The 21,361-nt window shown below is 43.8% G+C and overlaps 1 protein-coding gene across 5 annotated transcripts in view; it reads left to right on the top strand.

Moving 5' to 3' along the window:
- LOC123021397 (SITS-binding protein-like) overlaps nucleotides 1–21,361 on the top strand; it is a 50,746-nt gene that overhangs the window by 8,373 nt on the left and 21,012 nt on the right. For all 5 annotated transcript variants that reach the window (XM_044426111.1, XM_044426113.1, XM_044426114.1 and 2 more), the window contains 7 exons: nucleotides 1,586–3,192; nucleotides 9,766–9,937; nucleotides 11,697–11,904; nucleotides 14,050–14,200; nucleotides 15,307–15,510; nucleotides 17,301–17,569; nucleotides 19,198–19,334. In XM_044426111.1, coding sequence (XP_044282046.1) covers nucleotides 2,728–3,192; nucleotides 9,766–9,937; nucleotides 11,697–11,904; nucleotides 14,050–14,200; nucleotides 15,307–15,510; nucleotides 17,301–17,569; nucleotides 19,198–19,334 — 1,606 coding nt within the window. In that variant the 5' untranslated portion in view covers nucleotides 1,586–2,727. The remainder of the gene's footprint in view (nucleotides 1–1,585; nucleotides 3,193–9,765; nucleotides 9,938–11,696; nucleotides 11,905–14,049; nucleotides 14,201–15,306; nucleotides 15,511–17,300; nucleotides 17,570–19,197; nucleotides 19,335–21,361) is intronic.

A 21,361-nucleotide genomic window follows, 5' to 3' on the forward strand; every position in this document is an offset into this window, starting at 1 on the left:
TGACCACCCCATTGTGGCTATCAGGGACATTAAGATCTTTCTTGTATAGTTCTTCTTTGTAATCTTGCTACCTCTTCTTAATTTCTTCTGCCTTTATTAGGTCCCTGCCATTTTTGGGTGTATCTTTCTCTTTCTCCCTTGCCTTTCACCTCCCTTCTTTACTCAGCTGTTTGTAAAGCTTCCTCAGACAGCCATTTTGCTTTCTTGCATTTCTTTTTCTTTAGGATGGTTTTAGTTGCTACCTCTTGTACAATGTTGTGAACCTCCGTCCATAGTTCTTCAGGCACTCTGTCTATCAGATCTAATTCATTAAAGCTATTTGTCACCTCCACTGTATGTTCATAAGGAATATGATTTAGGTCATGCCTGAGTGGCCTAATGCTTTTCCCTACTTTCTTCAATTTAAGCCTAAATTTTGCAACCAGAAGCTCATGATCTGAGCCACAGTCAGCTCCTGGTCTTGTTTTTACTGACTGTATAGAGCTTCTCCATCTTTGGCTGCAGAGCACATAATCAGTCTGATTTCTGTGTTGATCATCTGGTGATGTCCATGTGTAGAGTCGTCTCTTGGGTTGTTGGGAAAGAGTGTTTGCTATGGCCAGCATGTTCTTTTGACAAAATTCTGCCAGCCTTTGCCCTGCTTCATTTTGTACTCCAAGGCCAAGCTTGCCTGTTATTCTGGTTATCTTTTGACTTCCTACTTTAGCATTCCAATCTCCCATGATGTTAAAAACATTTTTTGGTGTTATTTCTAGAAGGTATTGTAGGTCTTCATAGAACCAGCTTCAGCCTCTTCAGCATCAGTGGTTGGGGCATAGACTTGGACTACTGTGATATTGAATAGTTTGCCTTGGATTTAAACTGAGATCATTCTGTCATTTTGGAGATTGTATCCCAGTACTGCTTTTCCTACTCTTTTATTGACTATGAAGGCTACTCCATTTCTTCTGAGGGATTTTTGCCCACAGTGGTATACCTGATGGTCATCTGAATTAAATTCACCCATTCCTGTCCATTTTAGTTCACTGATTCCCAAGATGTCGATGTTCAGTCTTGTCATCTCATGTTTGACCACGTCCAGCTTACCTTGATTCATAGATTCCAGGTTCCTATGCTGTATTGTTCTTTATAGCATCAGACTTTCCTTTCATCACCAGATACATCTGCAACTGAATGTCTTTTTGGCTTTGACCCTGTTGCTTCATTCTTTCTGGCACTAGTAGTACTAACCCTCTGCTCTTCCCCAGTAGTACACTGGACACCTTCCGACCTGAGGGGCTCATCTTCTGGCGTCATATCTCTTTGCCTTTTGGTACTGTCCATGGGGTTTTCATGGCAAGGATACTGGAGTGGGTTGGCATTTGTCAGAGCTCTCTGCTATGACCTGTCCATCTTGGGTGCCCCTGCACCCAATGTAGATTCATTGCACTACACAAACCCCTTCAGCTCGGCTAGACAGTGATCCATGAAGGGATTAGAATAACATAGTCTCTTTAGAAGTTGATTGAACTTGTTTAGTTTATATCAATCAGACATTTATCTTTTACTGAAATACTTTAAACATTTTTTTCCTTTTTTTCTGCAGAAGAGCCTGAAGATTTATGGGTTCTGCATCTGCCTAAAAAGTATGAAACAGCAGCTTTAAAACTGAGACACCTAGGACCAATAAAGCCTGCAGACTTACTGTTCTTCATGATAAAGTAAATTCAGCTTGGCTGCAATTCTAAAACAGATCTACCAACGTGCAAACCCTGCTGAAAATGGTAGGACTTCTGAGGAAAGATTCATCAGACTGCACGGCATACCCGTTAAAAAACAGTTGTATGTGCACCTATGTGCACATGTGTAGAATGTACTCTAAGTGAAGCCTGAGTACAGCTGAGTAGACCAAATAATTTAGCTTTCCGTTGTTGCAAAAATAATACAATTACCTGACATCTGTGAAGCATTCTGGGCAAAGAATCAAACTTTTGCTAATGAAACCTGACATTCAAGGCCCCTGTGCTTCTTCACACCACCAAGGATGGGTGCCTAATTCTTTCCATAACTGTGGCTGCTCAGCAAATATAAAGAGACACTGTTTATTTTAGACTCCTGGTTTTTAATTTTGAACTGGCAACCATCCTCAGACCTTAATGAGCATTAACAATGGTCTTGAAGAAAATGTGCCAATTTGGAGGTCATTTGTGCTTCAAAAGCCTCCATTCCAACCCAGATGTGTGGAATTCAACCAGCCATTCTTGACACATGCCACCCACTGCTATATTTGGTAAGCTGCCTCTTGTGTATAGGACTGACACATCCCCCGGCACCCAAGGCCTCCTGATTAGGCACAGCCTGAGGTGCCCAAGGATTGTGATGGCTTGAGTGCCTAGGACGACTCCGGCAAGGCAAACAGAGCTGACACCACCAACCGGCAGCTCTATTTTTCCGGCTCTCTCCAGTGCAGAACTGGCTAGAATCACTTTCCCAGACTTAAGTCTCTCTTTCAATCATGCGGTGAGAAGCGCTGGGAAAAGATTTGAAAAGTTTTGCTTTCCCCCTTCCTTTTGTTCCTCATCCTCCTCCCCTGGGCAGCAACAGTGCAGACTTGTTCATGGACAGCAGGGGGGAAAGAATCAAATTTGAACAGAGCTTCTTACAAAGCTCATAAAAGCCGAGTTCTTTCATACAGCCTGAGACTCCTTGCTAGATCATTCATTTTTTAAAATAATTGCATATGGTAAAATGCCTCACAATCGTCCCAAGAACTCGAGCCCAATCCCAGAGGTGGCATGGGACTCGGGACTAAAGGAAATGAACAAGACCTGGAAAGGAGCAGTTGCCTGCCTTGGGGTGGCCGTCTTCTTTGTGATGACCATTGGGATTATATACTGGCAAGTGGTGGATCAGCCAAACAAGAACTGGATCCTGAAAGGGAGAGCCAGCGGGCTCTTCTGGGAACGGAAAGCTCACTCCCTCATCCTGCAGACTCTGAGTGAAGAGAAAACCTTGCTGGTAATAAACATGGGAAGCTTCCCAGATGTGGAGGTGCCTTTTGTGAAGAACTTGTGCTCATTGAACAAGTCAGAATTCTGCTATACCTGGGAGGCCATGGCAGACCTGAAGATCTCCCTGGAAGCAAGTCGTGCCTCCACCACTGAGTGCTACTACTTCAATTGGACCCCTCTTCACTGCCAAGTGAAACTCAAGGTAACCAACAAGTGCCTTGGCTTATTTCCCAAAGCCATTTCACTGATATTGCATCCTCTAACTAACTTTATAGGACAGATCCTCGGCTCTTGTAAGGTGATGTGCAGGGGTATGAACAAAGACTGAACATCTGCTACTTTAAATGTGTTTTTTGCAGAAAATGTATATGATCTATTTCTCTGTTTCTGATTTATAACAGCTCCATATTTCTGATTTCTAACTATCCTGTAAACAAAAACTACACAGTGTGATTTTTCCGTGTAAACCCTCTGAAGATTTTAAGGTGTATTGGTGAATATTAAACTGTGTGCATGCAAAGTAAAAACAAAACAAAACAAAAAACCCTGACAGCAACACAATAACAAACCAGCCAACAAAATCCTAAATCAGCATTTGTTGCAGTTGTGCAGTTTTGCCGATAACCAAGGTATGAACAGAAAATGCATCTAAAATGAAAGAAGTCAACATTTATAAAATCACATTGGAAATGATAAGCTAATGGAGTTCAGTAGCTGCCACAGTCTAGAGATAATTGCCCAAATCATTGATTATGGAAGATTATGGAACAAGATTCGACATCATTCTTATCTTGTGTTTAAAAAGGATAAAATGCTTTTGAGCAATTTTGAAAACAACAGATCTCCCTGCATTGGCACTGAAATCTTAGAACTGTGCTTTTCTCTAGTTGTACAAAGCTAGAAGGGATGTTCTGGTGTTTCCTGATATTCTTACAAATTCATTGCAGTACTAACTGCACATAGTTGAAAATGAATGGGAATTTATTCAAAATAAATAGGTTTATGATTCAGAACTAAATGCATTCTATTGAAAGGATTTTGCATGGGGTATAGAAATCAATGTATCTATATATTTTGATTTTTACCTTGATCCTTTCAGGACTTGGGGTAAGTTATGGGGTATTTTTCTAAATAGTTCCATCAGTATGTAACAATTTAGAATTTAGATCATACCAAAAGATATGATCCGAAATGATATTTGGAAGTAAGAGTTTTCATAAGTCATGCAAAAACTTTCCTTGAGTATGGAATGGAAAACATGTTACTTTGCTAATTCAGAACAGAAAGTGGGAGAGAGCTGTTTTAAAAAAATCAAGCAAAATGGTCATTCTATGCACTTTAAATTGGAATTAAAAACATGAGAAATTCAAACCTGACTAAAGTATCCGTCAAGAAAGCAGCATCTGAAATCAGTAGGAGACTTGCCCTGAACTTGCTCCTATGAACACTACATATATCTAGTTCTGCTTTATTATGTACTGATAAGCAAGCTGGACATGCAACACATTCAAAATCTGTGCAGTTAGGACATTTAATATGGAAGAGATAATATTCCGTTTCGAGAGCCAAACAGGATGAAGAGAAACAGAAGCCTTTAGAAACAGCTCCAGTTAACCTATTCAGGGCACTTTCTGGATGAGGCTCTTATTGTGCAATCGCCCTACCACATTCATGGAATGTTATGGGAGATAATCCATGACAATCCAGATAATCTCTTCCACTGGAACCTCTCCCATATTTCTCCATCGCTTCTTCCATATTTTTGCTTTCCATGGTAAGGCAGCATAACTGCAAAGTCTTTTCACTGGGAACCCTCCTTCCTGAAACACCCTCAGTTTTGAGCAAAATACTTATGGTGGGTCAAATTCCTCAAATTCAGTGCAGTATTCTTTTTCAGGTTTGAACTTGCTCAGTCTTTTTAGCAGTTCAGGAACTTTGGCAATACCCAAACTAAAGGGTGCTTCCAGTCAGAGAGGCTGAGTGCTAACAAAGAGAAGGCATTGTGCTACTATTTTGTCTTTTCCAACAGACGTTCTGCAGTAATAGAAAGATGTGCTACAGAGGAGGAACATTTGTAGCTGCATGGAAAGTACACATCCGTGCCCAGACCAGTGTAGATGCACTTTCCAGAAACCCGCATGAAATCCTGCATTCATAGGAAAAAACCTTGTGAAGTGCGGACCCCAAATTGTCCTGCATTGCTTTAGCCGAGTTTCACAGTCACACTCTCTGCATTGCAATGCAAGAAGCATCGTTGGAGAGAGTTCCATTGACTTTAGCATATTCCCAGTGAGGAAGACTCATAAATCAAGTTACTGATCAGAGTCTAATAGTACACAGACTTTCTCAAATGTGTTCTCCATCACTGCTCCACGTTCAGAACGAAAGCTCAAAATGAGCCATTTGAGGCAGGTTGTTTTCACTCTCCATGTTCCCAGTTCCTCTTGAGCCAAGCTGTGTGAGGAATATCACAGGGACAGTGAAGGATGAGTCTCTTGCTCATTAGCGTTGAAGCCACCCGACTGTGCAAAGGTGAAGACATAGCTGCAAATACATATACCTTCAAAAGCTCCAAATCCCCTTTGCAATGTGTCTGGACCTTCACAGAAGAAGTCTTGTGATATTTGTCAGTGATTGTGCAATCATGCGGGAGGTAGAACTTACTGTTCCCATGGCTTAGCAGAAGAAACGCTTCTAAAGGGTCCGGGGCAACCATGGTGCTTGAAAGAACAGCTTTATTGTTATTTATTTAGTTATGCATATTTATTATTGCATTTTAATGCCATCCAATAGCCAAAACCCTCTGGAAGGTTTGCAACAATTGGGAACATAAAATACAGTATAAAACACAGCATAAAATTGAAATATAAAAGTGAAAATGAGAGTAAACCTAGCAGCGGTCCAAAGATTTAAAATACAATACAGGGGGAATTTTGAAATAAGATGAGAGCATGGCAGTGTCAGAGAGGCAGAACTATGCAGTCTCGTGTACTTTCCAGATTTATTATTTGTTCAGCATGTGCACACGTGTATCACCCAGGGCAGCACCCAGGGCTGATGCTCTCCTTATGTCACTGCCGCAGCACTAGCTTAAGTGGCCTCTAGTGCAACACTGGTAGTGTAGCTGGCGGAAGGGACTGCCCCAGGGGACCTGCCACACTTGTGCTGCTGGTGTTGCATGCCAGAGCCTCTTGATAGAATCAGGACCATGGTGCAAGCGGAACAGCAGCATTGCGTGATGCCTCTACTTCCTCACACCTTTAATTTACGTATTACATTTTGATCCCACCTGTTTCCCACAGAGCTCAGGATGGGGCACTCAGTTCTGTCCCTGTCTTCATCCTCTCAGCATTCCTGTTTAGTAGGTCAGATGGAACCCAACTGGCTGGCTCAAGGCAACCTGGCTGAGCATCATTGTCTGAATTGTTACTTAAACTCGGGTGATCTCCTTCCTAATGCAGTACAGTAACCACTGCCCCATTTGGGGCCCCAGTATTCTTGTCACTGAATCTCTGAGCTCCTTACAGGAGTCCAAGAGGTGGAACGAACAGCTAAGGGAGTGGGAGTGCCACTGGGGCAAGAGACCCCACCCCAAGCACTTGCATATTGCTTAGAACCTCTGTAGAGATGGCTGTTCACACAGGAGCTCTGGGCTGATATCATGTTGAAGATACATTGACTGGGGATAGAGGTTGCTGCCTTTGCCACAATATCTCTTCTCCCACATATGCATTTGTTATAACTCAACCAAACAGCCGAAAGTGTTTTGTTGCGGTTGCTGTTGTTGTTGTTGTTGATGATGATGATGATGATGATAGGCACCTGAAAGTGTGAGTAGGTTTCACTGGAAATAGGGATTAGTGAATAAGCAATGTTTAAGACTGGTAGGATCCTCTGAACATCGTCTCCCTGCACAGCTCATGCCCAATCCCTGTTTGCATTTCTGATTGTTTCCCATTCTGTGTGAATGTGAAAATTGTGCACTATTTATGTACATTTCCTTTATTGACTAAAGGGTTCATTTAGTCAGCAGGCAAAAAGAAAGAAAGAAGGAGAAGTAAATTTGCTGCAAGCTAAACTAGGAAGTTGTGCAAACTGAAAGCAAGCGCATGGCTGGCAAGCGTGGGTGCATGCTCATGCTCATGTTCGTGGTTTTGAACAAGACATGCTCTTATGTTTTGTGAGCAGAATTGAAATTCTCATAGAATCCGACTTGGAAATCCCAATGAGGTGGAGTAGATGATATGAGGAGGCAACCAGGGCCAGTTCTACCATTAGGCAGAGTATGGCACTTGCCTCAGGCAGCAGAAGTTGGGAGGGGCAACTAAGTGCTGGAGAAAAGTCGCATGCGTCATGCAGTCCGCCCTGCGGCCCCAGCTTAGCTCACTTCAGTGGCACCAGAGGATGCTTTCTCATAATCCCTGTTAAAGAGAGATGCATCTCCCCATCCAGTCAATGTTCGTACATGGAATGGGAAGAGGCCCTACCTCATTCTTTTCTTCAGGAGGGCAAAGCACCCTGGGCTGGTCCTGGAGAAGACTACCATCTTCTGACTGATGACTGATTCATACGTGCAAGTTATCACTCGATTTGCAAGCAACGAGTGATGAGCATGCTTGCATGAATTAGTCCATTGAAAGAGAATAATCGTCCAGTATGTGCTAATTTCATGTCATTTTAGTTTACATGTTTTATTCATGGTATATTTTTTTGGGCACATTCTTATAACCTATGCAATGCATGGGCATGTAAATCAACATAGTGTATAATCTACAGCAATTCCAGTGACAGCAAATGCATCTTAGTTTTTTTCACAGTGTGATGATAAAAGAAATTGGGATTGTTAGCTGCACTAGTCCACTCCACACACAGAAATTACATGTGTCACCATGTGATGGTGGATCTGAGGACAGCTGGAGCTGCTCATCTAAGCAGTCAGCAAGAAAATCAGAGGTGCTAGGAAGATATGGACAATGTGCTACCCAGTCCTAAGTGTTACTCAGAACTAATTCTCCCCATTTAGAGGGATTTGCTACATGGATATTAACTGAAGGTTGTAGCCAGCTGTATTTCTCCTCAAGGTTGCTCCATCCCATTAAACTTCAGTGGAACAAAGGCAGTCTATTGGTAATTATACAGCTATGTGTTATACCTTGGGTGCCAATGGCACTGTTCTGTAACAAGAGGGTGTTAGCAGCATTTCCCCATGCCTGGTGAGTTGAAATAGCAAGTGACACTTGGACTAAGAATCCTCAGTCCTACATTTGAGGTCTTCAGCCAGCTTATTCCATAATTCTGAACCTGGCAGTGGTGTTGTAGCATCCATAATGGGGCTTCTTCAGTTCAGAGAAAACTATTCTCAATTCAGGGATTATAATGCTGACAACAAGCAACAAACACTGCAAGGATCTCTCCGGTTATCTATCATTATGAACTAATTGGATTTTTTCCCAACAGTAAGATTCACAACCCCTTGATAGTGCTGTGCAAGTACAAGTGGAGTAATGAAGGAGGAGAATTAGCTGTTTAAATTCGCATGGTGCAGTTGCCTTCAGATGCCTTTAACAACTGATCCTTGCTGAAGTTCTCTGCTCTCTGTTCCCCGGGCCCAAGAAACCAGGAGAGTATAAGAATGCCAAAAGTGAGAGAGTCTGGTGATCTTGCATAAAGTTAATCAAAAAATGAACATTCAGAATTCCAGTCCAATGAACCATAACTCTAATCGTGAAACAATTTAGAAAATCCTTGACATGAGATCATTCAGAGCTGAACTACAATCCTGCTAAGCCCATTGCAGGAGTTACAGCAGGTACGGGTGCTTCCAGATAAAGGGAGTTTAGTGCTACTGGTCAAGGTACTCTTAGCCACTCCATCTTTTCCTCCTCAATAGTTTCTGTCTGTCCTTCTTTCCAGGTAAAAAAGATAAGAGAAGTGGTGAGCAAACATGAAAGAGTTACACATTGTGGGTAACAATGTCTGGATTGGATAAAATACAAGGTTGGGTGAATGTGCAATGAAAATGTCATCTGGAAACACCCTTAATGTATTTTCAGAAAGTGACATGGAAATAATTCAGAAAAAAGAAAAACACTCACTTTAGATGGCTGTTGATGCACTGCTTTCACCTTCCAGAACCTACAGATCCAAATAGTTTCAGCAGCTTAAAGAAATGGGGTCTCAGTGATTATGCACCTGACAGTCCTGACCCTGGGCATGTGATTATATTGCTTTGTGTCTGTTCTGGGTCTTAGGCCAGGAGATTCGATTGGGGTGTAGGAAAGCTGTAAGAGAGGCTCAGGGTCCACATCTGGACCTCTGGGGTTCCCTGATGTGTCAACCTTCCTCTGCCTCCACCCTCTTTCCTCTGACCACTAATCATGTCATGTGTCTTCAGCTTTTGGACCATTTCCCCTCCATACTAATAAGTCTAAGTGCCTCTCCTACTTAAAGCAGAGAAGCTTTAAGTTAAAATCTGCTGGTATTTTTGGTATTTTATTCTCACTCCTTCTAGCTTTAGCCCTGCCCCACCACTGGAATGCAGCCCCCCACAGACTGAAAGAAGTTCAGCCCCTCTGTTACGTCTGATATTACCAGTGAGGGTGCGGGCGTGACGTGGCTCCAGCATGCCTGATCGTGCTCTTAGACCATACGCTGCACTACGTTACTCCCAGACTAGGGCTCCCTGTCTCAAGTGGGCAAAGCTCGCTTCCTCCTCATTCGTACAAACTGAAGCAGTTCTTCTACCTTATCTTCACTCTCCGATTTTGCTTCGCAGGATTGCTTCTCCATGGAGAACGTGTCCTGGTATGGAGGGCCAAGTGTCAGCCACCAGTTCTGGCCCCTGAACCACGTGAGCACCAAGTCCCAGCCATTCATTATTAGCAACCTCAGCCAAACCCCAGATGGCTACGGATCTGTCTTAGAAAGATATTTCTTGGGGTCCACAGGTAAGATGGCTCTTCTCACTTGACTTCCCAGCACTGTGGACCATAAACTGTGCATCCCTGGATTTTCATGGGTGGGGAGGGGGCAATGCAAGAACATCCCAACTGTTGGGTAGAGTGAATTTCATGAACGGGTAACACATTTTTATTAAGTTGTGCATACATGCATACATTTTCAGGCTCCAGGAATCATGGGGGCACCATTGCACTCTAGCTACAGAAGCCGGCCAGGCTGCGACTGAATCATAGTTCATCGTGGAGGATGAGAGAGCATCCAGCACTGCCTGTGAAGGCAGCCGGCTGGCCTGGGGGTGCAGGGCAGGTGGTGAGTCACAGACAACTCACTCTCCTCCGACAGAGGCAAACAGCCAGTGCGTTGTTGCATCTACTGCCCCTTCCACACGACCTGCTGCAGGCCACCTCAGGCTTCTGCTTCACTCTGACTCGTATCAGGGCCATGCAGCATTTTGGCCCATGGAACATTCCAGGCTTGGAACTCAAACCTGCATTATTGAATTGGTGTATAATGCAAATGGTATGCTTGCATTAGCTGGATAACTTGTTCTCTTCTGCTGTCTGTCCCGTGTTAATAATCTCCATGTGTGGCCAAAATAGTGTGACAGCATCTCAAAACGCATTTGGAATGCCACAAGCATGCAGAGCCCTGGAGCTCCGGGCTGCTCGGGGCCTGTGTCTGGCTGCATTGTGGAAGAGCAGCAAAGAAGCTTCTCTAGGCTGAGCATCATACCACACACAGGATTCCTCTGCCAGCACTAGCAGCCTTGGAAGGCAGGGCATGCCTCTTCCCACGCGGCGTTCAATTTCAAGAAGCTCTGTGTATCCACAATCAAGAGGGACCCAATTACACACATGGCAGTCCGTGAACATTTGCAGATTCTGCTACCTAATTATAGTTATTATACCTATTATTCCATCAGCAAAGGACATGATCACAGCCATGAGAAATATAACTAGTGTAATTGGGTCATGCATAGATGGATTATGTGGCTTTTGTTTGTGTCCATTTGCATCTGCACACATGCACACACAAAACAGAGTCACAAAGAGTCCATCTGCTACTTTGGTCCCCATCTAACATAATCTGCAAAAGCATGATCACTGGATGTGATGGGAGTTGTAGTTCAAAACAGCTGGAGAGTACCAGATTGTGGGAGGTTGTACCATAGGATCAATAGGGGTGCAGACTAAATCTAGCCCTGCATGGCTCCCAGAAGGCCTCCACCTCCCCTGCCTACCCTCTTTCTGTCAATCATTTGGCAGTTTCCTGGCTTTATGCAGGAAAGGTTACAGGAGCTCATTCAAAAAGGTTACAGTAACTCTCCTTAGGCTTAGCTTCTGGTTGCAAGAGTTGTACTCTAAAATAGGGTGGTATTGGTGGTGTGTGGGGGGGTTAGCCCTGCCTTATTCCTTTTGGGCCTGCTTACCAATAAAATGTGGCTCCTGAAAGCTTCTCCAGAATGGAACTGGGGCTTAGTCTAAAAGAGGCTCCGTTCCCCTGATCCAGGGCCATGTGGATGTTGCAGGGAAGCTTGCAACTTTGCATGCAGGATAAGCAGTTACCAGAGAGAGAGAGATATTTAGATTTATTGTCCTATATTCATCATCATCAAAGAAAGTGGAGTGGGGAGCTGTTCTTATTTTCCACACTATCAATCAAGAATTATATTGGAATTGCATCCAACGTCTGACAAAATGAAACATGCACTTAACTGTCTGGTTCATTTCTCTGCTTTCTTCAAAGGAGTGACAGTGATGAGCGCCTCAGACATACCCCTCTCCCTCTCCATAGAGAGGGACCACCAATTTTGCCTTGAGAGCACCCCTGGCGCTGACATGGCATTCCTGCAGTACACAGTATGTGCCAGCAAGGGCATCATCTCTGCCCATCTGGAAGTGGGAAGCCAATTCTCAGGACAACCACGGAAGCTGCCTGATAGTGGCCTTCTTCGGTAAGAAAGTTACTGGGATGGGAAGTTTGCAGAGGGGGTGGGAATCCGAGCAGCTGTCTAACGACAAGATCTTAAAGAGCTTCTTTAGATTGAGGGCTAGCTGCAGATGGTATGCAAACATATGTGACGGAGCTTTGGAGCCATTTTTAAAAAATCCAATGATGAGCAGATTGGGTAAGCAGCCTTTCCCGCACCCATCACTTTTCAGTTCCTAATCACACATGCAAATGTTGCCCCTCTTGTCTCCTCTGGGCGTGAAACAGCCTTTTGCAATCACAAGTTATGACCCAGTGCGGAAGGGGAAAAAACAGCTGGAAGGATCATTGCAGGCAGCAAAACCATGGATGGGGAAAGGGTTAAGCATCCTTCCCAGCCTCCAAGCCAAATCACCTTTTCCCAATCTGATTTCTCTTTTCAAAATAGGAAGCTGGAGTATTGTTACACATATCTGCATTAACAGCATGTTTGGCACTTTCTGTGAGCATCCTTATTATGTGTGTCCAATTGCTTGTTATACAGAATATTAAATATTCAATATTCAATATGTTTGTGCATATTAAAAGGATAAACATGTGGTCCTTTTTAACGCCAGTTAGAAGGCTGGCAGCGAACAGCACTGCTCTTGCAAACGCCTTCCAGGAATGCTGAGATGAGGATGTCACTTCTTTGTTAATTGCAGCAGTTATAACAACTAATTATTGTGGCACATGAGAAAGCTTTTCAGTTTCATCCACCAGCAGTTCACTGAAGTGTAGATTCAGCCAATCAGTGTTGATTGTAAAAGTCTGCACTCTTTCATGTCTATGGAAACATGTGTGTTGCTTTTGATTACTGATAGTGGAGAACTAGAGATGGCAATTTAACTGACATGTGACAGATGGACTTAGAGCTCTGGAAAATGCATACATCAGAATGTGAGGATATAAGAAAAGCCATTCTGGGTGTGACCAAGGGTTCACCCAGTCCGGCACTGCATTCACATGATGGCAAACCAGCTGCCCGCAGGATCCCTCAAGCAAGACGGGTGCAGGAGTTCTGCCTGTCCAGGCTCCTCAGCAACTGGTGCGTGCAGCTATGCTGCATGCATGTAACAGAGGTAGCACCTGGCCAGCAAGGTTAGTAGCCATCAATAGCCTTCTTCTCCATGAATGTGTCCGATCCCCTTTAAAGTCACCCAAACTGCTGGCCATCACTACTTCCTGTGGCAGTGAATTTCAGAGCATCATTATTCATTGTATGAAGGGGGACTTTTTAATTTGTCCTAAATCTTCCACCCATCACCTTCATGGGATGACCCCAGGTTCAAGTATTCTAGTATATATTGGTGGAAATGCTACATATGAAAATACATCAACTGGTAGCTACTAATCATAGTAGCCACAAAGCACAACTTTAGTCTTCATCTTCTACTTCCCACCAGATGAAGGAGATTAACAGGTGTGTGGTGGTGGTGAGGTGGGCTGAGGGGGCTTCTGAGCTTTCTTGAAGTAGCAGGCTGAACACCTTTGGCAGACAGAACCCTGAACAATATGGTCAGCTGACCTGGGCCGGCATGGCCATTTCCTCACTACAGGCAGCGTGTGTGTGTGTGTGTGTGTGTGTGTGTGAGTGAGTGTGTGAAGTATTGGATCCTTTTTCATGGGTTGCCGAGCTTTCTCCTGTCCAGGGCTGAAGCTAGTGAGCCACAGCCAAAAGTGGGTAGGTCCCTGCTTTTCTACCTCTCTCTTTCTGCCTCCCCCTTTATTTCCTTTCCCTCCTCCTTGCTATTTACTGGGGTTCCAGGAAAGGGAACTCTTGCCAGAAGTTGGAACTGATTGCACATCGAGGGCTTTTGAAATTCATCAGAGAGCTGCATGTGGGCCAGTGGCCACAAGTTCCCCACACTTGCTTTAGTCCACTTCAGTCAAGCCTGAATCCTCATGTCACTTCTGTACTATAAACACAAGCAACTGAAGCAAGTAGGGATCTTCAAAGAAACCCACTGCCTACAAGGGCCCCATCCCTTTCACATCTTCCTAGATATCCTGGTTCGATCCAAATATTTCAGGGATCCAATGTTCTTCTCACCTAGAGAAATCTGTGAGCCAGACTAGTGACCAGCTGCTAGGATGAAGCGAGACTCCTCTCTTTCATTATACGATGCAGGTTGACTGTCTGGAGGTATTACGGAGAAGCAGATTCTGCTGCCAAAATGGAGCGAGGATTAAGAGCTTTCTTCAGCAGGCTGCAAACACATCGTCTCGGGGAGGGCCTAATCATGCTCAGTGAGCATTCCACAATGCTACTTCATCACACGGTATGTGGGTTTGTAGAGGGTGTGGGCAAACTGCCATGCGATGGAGCAGAATTTCCAGGCCCCGTGCTAATTCCACAAATATTTTGGTCTCCAGCATTTCATCTTAATTTTTGACAGATAGGGATATCACTTTTTCAACCTTTGGTCAAAGAGTCCCATTTTTCCATGTACAGAGGTGGCTTCATTGACTATGATGACAACTTGATCAGGTGTTTAATATTTATCACCAAATGTATAATCTATAGCTTTTCATTTTTTTCACTTGGGCTTTGTCACCATCCCAAATACAAGTGCACACACTCAACTAGTTCATACACTGTTGAATGCACAGATGCACAAGATGTAGATGTGCAAATGCACACAGGAATGTGGGGGTTACAGGTATAAACTCACTAATGAATGTACATTTTGTTTTGATGCACATTTCAGTAGCAGCCTGGACCACTATGTATGTATGAAGTTACATATACAATTATTACTTTTTAAAATCTTTCATGCCAATCCTTTTTGTCTACTCATTTTGGGATTAATCTTTTAATATATACTATATTTCAATTAACACAATAAAAAACATCGTCACCTTATTGGACAATGCAGGTCTCAACTCCTCTTACACTGTTAACATTACTATTTAGGTAATATCTCTCTGGTACTTCATCTTATTAATCAGCTGAAAGCAATTTATGGTGCTCCATTGGCATCCTATCTAGGCCCTGAAAATATCCCAGCATGCCACATTCCAGATCCTTCAGTGGGAGCACCCCGTGCTGTAGAACTTTTGAAGCCAAGCCTATGTAAATTTGACTAATGGAAGCCCTACTAAGCCAATCGTGGTAGCAAGAACCCTTACAACACAGCCAGCAGTGGTGTATAAAGGCCTGCCCATGCTTAGCCAGACCATCCATAAGGTGGCACATTTCTTCTGATACTGGTCCCTGCTCTTGTGCTTTTGTGCTGAAAAAAATGAACAGGAAGTAGGAAAGCTTCCTTTAATAAGGAACAGAGAGCCTCTTGCTGCTTGACCTTAGCTTCGAAGCACTGTGGTTGCTGGGCCCAGGGATGCAATGATTGTTTAATCCAAAGCTCTCTCTTCTCACTTCTCTCAGGAGCACACATATTTACCCCTGCTGAGAAGAAAAAGGCTGCATACTGTAAAACTTGCCATGGACTACTCACTTATAAAGCCACTAAAACTTGCCATCACTCTGTCCCCTTATGCAAGTATCAGCTCCCAGCTTTTCCAGAGGTCTCTGCAAGAAGGCAAAGAAGACTTCTGGCTGAGCCACCACTCAGAACCTGGTGACTATGCGGTACGAGTTCCTGATATTGTTTCTTTCACTCGGCCGACTGCAGTGCCTGGTGTGGTCTAAGCAGGCAGCTACCAGGTGGGCTAAGCACTGCTTGGTTTGTGCAAGGCAGCAGGCACGACACCTTCTGTAGAAATGGTTATGATCAAATTGGCAACATACTTTATCTTATTATGGATGCAACCCTGAACCCTGGTTGGGATAGACCTCTGAAGAGCAGGTCTAGCTCTTCTCTCTGTCATGGGCCTGATCCGAATCATTATCTGGAGCTGTTGTTGGCTATGAAGGCCAAAACATATGGTCACAATATGGCCAAAGAGGCAACACCACATGTCTGGGAGGGAACCAGAGCCCCAGTCCAAATTGGGGGTCCCTCTGGCTGCTTTTAGAAGACAATGTGTTGAAAGACCTAGTCCCAGTGTAAAGTCTACTAAGACCCTCCATAGTTAATGAATCAGTTCAAACTGTGTTATACAATAATTCTCTGGCCTCAGACCTGTACTTGGTTGTGGGGAAATATAGCTGTAACTTTGACAGCCTCTGTAAAAGAAACATCTTACAGGAGATGCATTATTAACAACATAATAAAACAGACTAATATTTTAAAACTTGAAATCTAACAGGCTAATAAAACAGTCTCAATGCTGGTGACACACATTAATACAGATGAGTAGCTCTGTTCTGAAAAAGCACACCAGTTATAAAATATTCTGGTTTGTTTATGGAGAGGATCTGGGATGTGGTGGAGCTCAATGAGTGTAAACTTGAAAGCAAACACCCATGAGTGGTCCCTTCAAATTCAGTGGATCACTGGAAAGCAAATAAGGGCTTTCAAGGTTTGATGACCCTGAGAGCACACTCACCTATACCTCTTGGAGTCAAGTAAAACCTCATGCAAGCCATCTCCCTTTCAACTAATGTTTAATCAATTGCATCCACTATTCACAACCAACAGAATAGTGATTAGAGTTTGGTTGGAGCCAGGGTGGTATTCTGCACTCCCCAGCCAACTGGCCATTCTGCACTCCTCAGGCCCCCGTACCACTTCTGACAATATTCCAGAAGGCCTCGCAGGTGACCAGAGTGGCTTTTCAGAGGGTACAAGGAACTGCAGGGGGGAGGAGAGGATGGACAAAAGTGAAACCATCCATCATGAAGCCCTGTCATTGCAGTAAGGGCTGGAGTCACTGGGCACCTTGAGGTCCAGTTCACACCAAGGAACTGGGGCTGAGTAATGTACGGGAGGAGGTGATCAAGCAGGAGTCAGCGTTCCTAGAGAAGCAGGAAACAGCACAGCACCACGGAGAGCTCTGAGTGATGTAGGGACTGGAAGCTTGACAGATTCGCCTGCGTGTTGCTCCAGCAAGCAAAAGATTGTGGCTGAGCCTTAAGTATGGATTTGGCTTCCTTTAGTCTGGTTTAGCTCTACCTCCCTTTGATGACCTTGCACCTAATAGAGGCCTGGCCTGCTTCAGCACTCATAGACTGTAATGACATGGATGTCGCTGCAATGAGGTGGCATCTTCATGGCCAGCACCCTCAGAATAAGAGGGTTGTAACATGACTTTCTCTGGACAAAGGAGGTCCCTGGGGCCTTCTGGAGAATGAGATCCTATGAAGGAGGGAACTATGATGCCCTTCTGTAACTGAGCCCTCTCCCATATCCATTATCTCAGGAACTTTGACCTCTGTGGATGAAGGAGCCAGGATCTTGGACCATTGCTTGCCAATTTGTATTCAGCAAATAGCTAATACTTCTGTCACACCCTCTAATGCCCCCTTTCCTATTGTAGGTGCCACTGCTCAGCAGATGGCGAGGGCAGCTCTCTGCTCGTTTAAATGTAACCAGCCAGGCTGCAGTGCTCTGGTACATGGACCAAGTGAACTTCCTGAAGCAGCGACTGGGGGCAGAGTATGTGATTTTTGAAGGTGGAGAAGGCAACTTGTTTCTGGAACATGCAATTCCTCCTCCCACTGAACTCAAAGAGGATAACTACATCTGCATTTTAGCCTTGATAGCGGTTACACTTGGAAATTCATCAGTAATTAGTGCTGGCACAAGGTTCGTCTCAGGCAAAATCTCTGAACAGTGTCTCTTTCAAATACGGTTGTGTTCTTGCAGTTTTACTGTCCTGTGTATTCAGATTGCTATGGTCTGGTGAAAGTAGGTTGCTCACTAAAACCTCCCCTCCTATCTCTGTGGACAGAAGCTGCATTGAGGTTTCATTAGAACTAAGAAATCTCTTTCACTGGTTCCATTTTAAGATTGGGAACTGTAATCCTCTGATCTTTTCTTCCATGCTGGGGCACTGTGGCAATGCTCATCCACTATGCAATGGAAGTTGATTTATCACTGGGTTTCACATGACATTTAGCACTGTGCTATTTCAACGCTCTGCATTGCCTGTCTCCACATAAGGTGGTATGTGCTTCACAACAATGGGTGACCTGTCAATTTCGGTTCCATCCAGTTTCTCCTTTTTCCAACTTTAAGAAACTGGCCTGATTCCATATAAATACATTTTAATTTTGAAGTCTTCCAAATGTAAGTGGAACTTTTGCAAGCTGCTTTCCCTAGAATAACACATTTCCCTGTGTTATTTTCATGATTGCACACATTTTTGTGTACACATTTCTGTAGCATTTGGGGGGTGGGTTGCTTTTCCTTGGTGTGCACATTTTTGAGTACTGTTTTTGAGTGGAGGACTGTTGCCCTAAATGTTTGGAAATGAAAAATTTTGGTGTACAACTCAGTTTTGGTTTGCTCATTGGTTCAGCAAATTTGCACAATTTGAATGAAAGGAATATCTCTCCCATCCCTCATTACTAATGGTACATTATTGGTGAAGGGTATTTTCTGGGAGATCAAGAAGAGGATGCAGAAGGAAACAGCTGCTCTTCTCCACCTACCCCCTTAACTTGCCTGTCCTGGCTTTCCCAGTGCAAATTGGTTCTGCTAGGCCCAAAGAGTCCCTTGTGCCCTGTTTCTTCCTTCCCTCCCCACTCCTGCTCTCCCCATCTCTCCACCAACAGTTTCTCCCACTTTGTGGTGCCTGCAGCAGAAAGTAAGTCAATGGAAGTCGATGCAACAGAATGTTGCAGTGCAGAATGCTGCAGTTTGAATTTTTAGCTCCTTCATTCTCTTTTGTCCTCCCATCTGTTTTTATGTCTGCCACCATCACAACAGTCAGTTGGTATTTTTATGGCTGCTGCAACTGCTCAGTTCTCATGTCCTCCCCCACTCTCTCTACATATACATATGACGCAGAAGCAAGACGCAGACACGTTGAATGACACTTTTGTACTGCTGTGAACCTTGAGGTTTCCTCAAGCTTGCTGATATCTCCCTGCAGCTAACTGTTCCAGCTATATAAGTAATGACCATCACAGCCTGAATATCAGAAGTAAAGGAATTAGTCAGGATCTGCAGCAGAACATTGAGGTTGGGAGGGTTCTTTCTTCAGAATTCAAGTTGCATAAAACATCATCTGTAAGTGCCACTGGATGTAAACACGCCTTTGGCCTGGGTAGTAGAACAGCACACTGTCAAGAGCAAGGACTGCTGCCGCATGACCTGGTCTTTACAGAGCTGTTTGTGTCTTGGATGCCAATGTGGACCCTTCCCCAGAGTGATTACTGTGCGTGCGAATGTTTCTGGTGCTCATGCCCGTCTGCTTTCGTTGCTTCTAGAGCTAGCCACCTGCCGCTCTTTCTCCAAATGAGCCCACGGCAATCTGACTGGAGCTATGCTGGTTTAAAGGGGATTATTCCATCTGCACTTCACTACAGTCTTCTGGGATACAACTTTTTTATTCCAGATGCAATAGGTAATACTTGATGCTCTGCTTCTCCCAGTTCTTTTTCCAAATCTGTTTTCCACAGGCTAAAGAAGTCTTCCTGTGAGAAGAGGGGCTGCAGCTCAGGGGCAAAGCAGGGATGGTCCTAAATTCAGCCCTCAGAATCCCCAGGTAGGGCTGGAGCCTGGGAATGCTGCTCCTGGCCAACTGTAAACAAAAAAAAGAGATGGACCAGTTGCTCTGACTTGGTCTAAGGTTGCTTCCTGTGTTTCTATAGGAAAATGAATGTACATCTGCAAATCCCATCAGCCCAGCCCAAGCTACACGAAGCCCTGCTTTTGGGAGACAGCACTGTCTGAATTTCTCTTTGGTGCCACAGTAGATTTCCTGAGAGTCATTTTCCTGAGAGATAATACTAATATGCAATGTGAGAGTGCTGATAGTGAATGACCAGTCCTGGGTGCTCTTGTCTGCCTCTTTAGCAATTTTGTGGCAAGGCACTGGCAAACCTATGGTGCAACAGCAGAATCTAGGATGTGGTTAAGCATTCAGTATCCTCAAAAAGTCTTCTTTAAAAAAATCAATCTCCTAGTTTTTATCCTGGTAGAGGAAGTTGGACAATGACTTGGCAGTGATGAGATGTCAAATACCTCCAGAGGCATTATGTGGTGTGCAGTTTTATTGTTTTATTGTAGAGTGGAATTATCTCTGCAACCTCCTGACATGCCCACAACTGAAAAAATGTCAGATTGCCCTTGAACATGTTTGTATTTGTACATATATACAGTCTAACTAAAAGCCTGTACTTAATCAGGATCAAGGTTGGTTGGTAGACAGAAAGATATACCTCCAGGGATTTATTTTACTGGCCAGAATTTTCTTTGCAGACTGAAACGGGTCTGCAAACTGATCCTCCATGACACTATTCTCGGCCTAGCAAGAAGTCATATGACTTCTATCTTTACAAATTGTTGTTTGCACGCTTTCTGACATTTCTAATTTCAGGCACATGGCTGTTTACATTAGGCCTGGCCAAATCTCCATGGACATTGTGGGAGCCAGGGAGATACTTAAAAATCTTAAGAGATTTTAACTGAAGATTGTTTGCTTGGAACTACTTCAGAAGAACCAAACACCCTTTAAGTGGATTGGGGGTTTTGTTAGAGTGTTGTTTATTTTGAAAGTGATGTAATGAATCAAATATGGTAGGTTTAAATTTTTCTGTTTAAACTGCAACCCAAGTCATGTACTTAAGGTCATATATATCTGGTCTCTTGCTTTTCTTGCCTTGCCTTGCCTTGCCTTGCCTTGCCTTGCCTTGCCTTGCCTTGCCTGTATAGTGCATTTATAAAATAAAAAGTGCTTAAAAATGCCCTTGTAGGCCAATGCCACTCACAGTAAGCAGAGAGTTGCAGTGGCAGAACTGGCCTGAATGTCACATGTTCTTGCCTATGATCTGAGACTGGATGGCACATCCTTATTCTAGTGGACTGGAAGCTGCTTCACAACCCTGCACTTCCAGCTTAAACATTCAATGACACATCAGTGATACCTGCAGTTCTCTGTTCAGATTCCTAAGGATGACACCAAAAGAATTTTAAAAAAGGCCCAACTAGTTTTGAACAAGGAGCTGTTCGTATCTAGGCAAATTTTATTTATTTATTTATTAAAAGTATTTGTATGCCGTCCTATTATACAAGATCTCAGGACAGCTTACAATATTTAAAAACAATTAAAACAACAATTTCAATAAATAATAGAACAGAACAGAACAATAAATCACAAAACAGAGCGACTAAACTTAAAAGCTGTTAAATTTTAAAATACTGTTTAAATAAAAAGGTTTTGGCCTGGCACCGAAAAGAGTATAAACTTGGCGCCAGGCATACCTCTCTGGGGAGTACATTCCAGAGTCTGGGCGCCACAGCAGAGAAGGCCCTACTCTGAGTTGATGACCTTTTTACCTCTCTTAGAGAGGGTTCCCGGAGCAGGGCTTCTCCCACAGACCTCAAGGGGCATGAGGGCATATAAGGAAGGCGGCGTGGTGCAGAGTGCAC

The sequence above is a fragment of the Varanus komodoensis genome, unplaced genomic scaffold (genome assembly GCF_004798865.1).
Source record: "Varanus komodoensis strain SLA01 unplaced genomic scaffold, ASM479886v1 scaffold16, whole genome shotgun sequence".
Classification (NCBI taxonomy): Eukaryota; Metazoa; Chordata; class Lepidosauria; order Squamata; family Varanidae; genus Varanus; species Varanus komodoensis.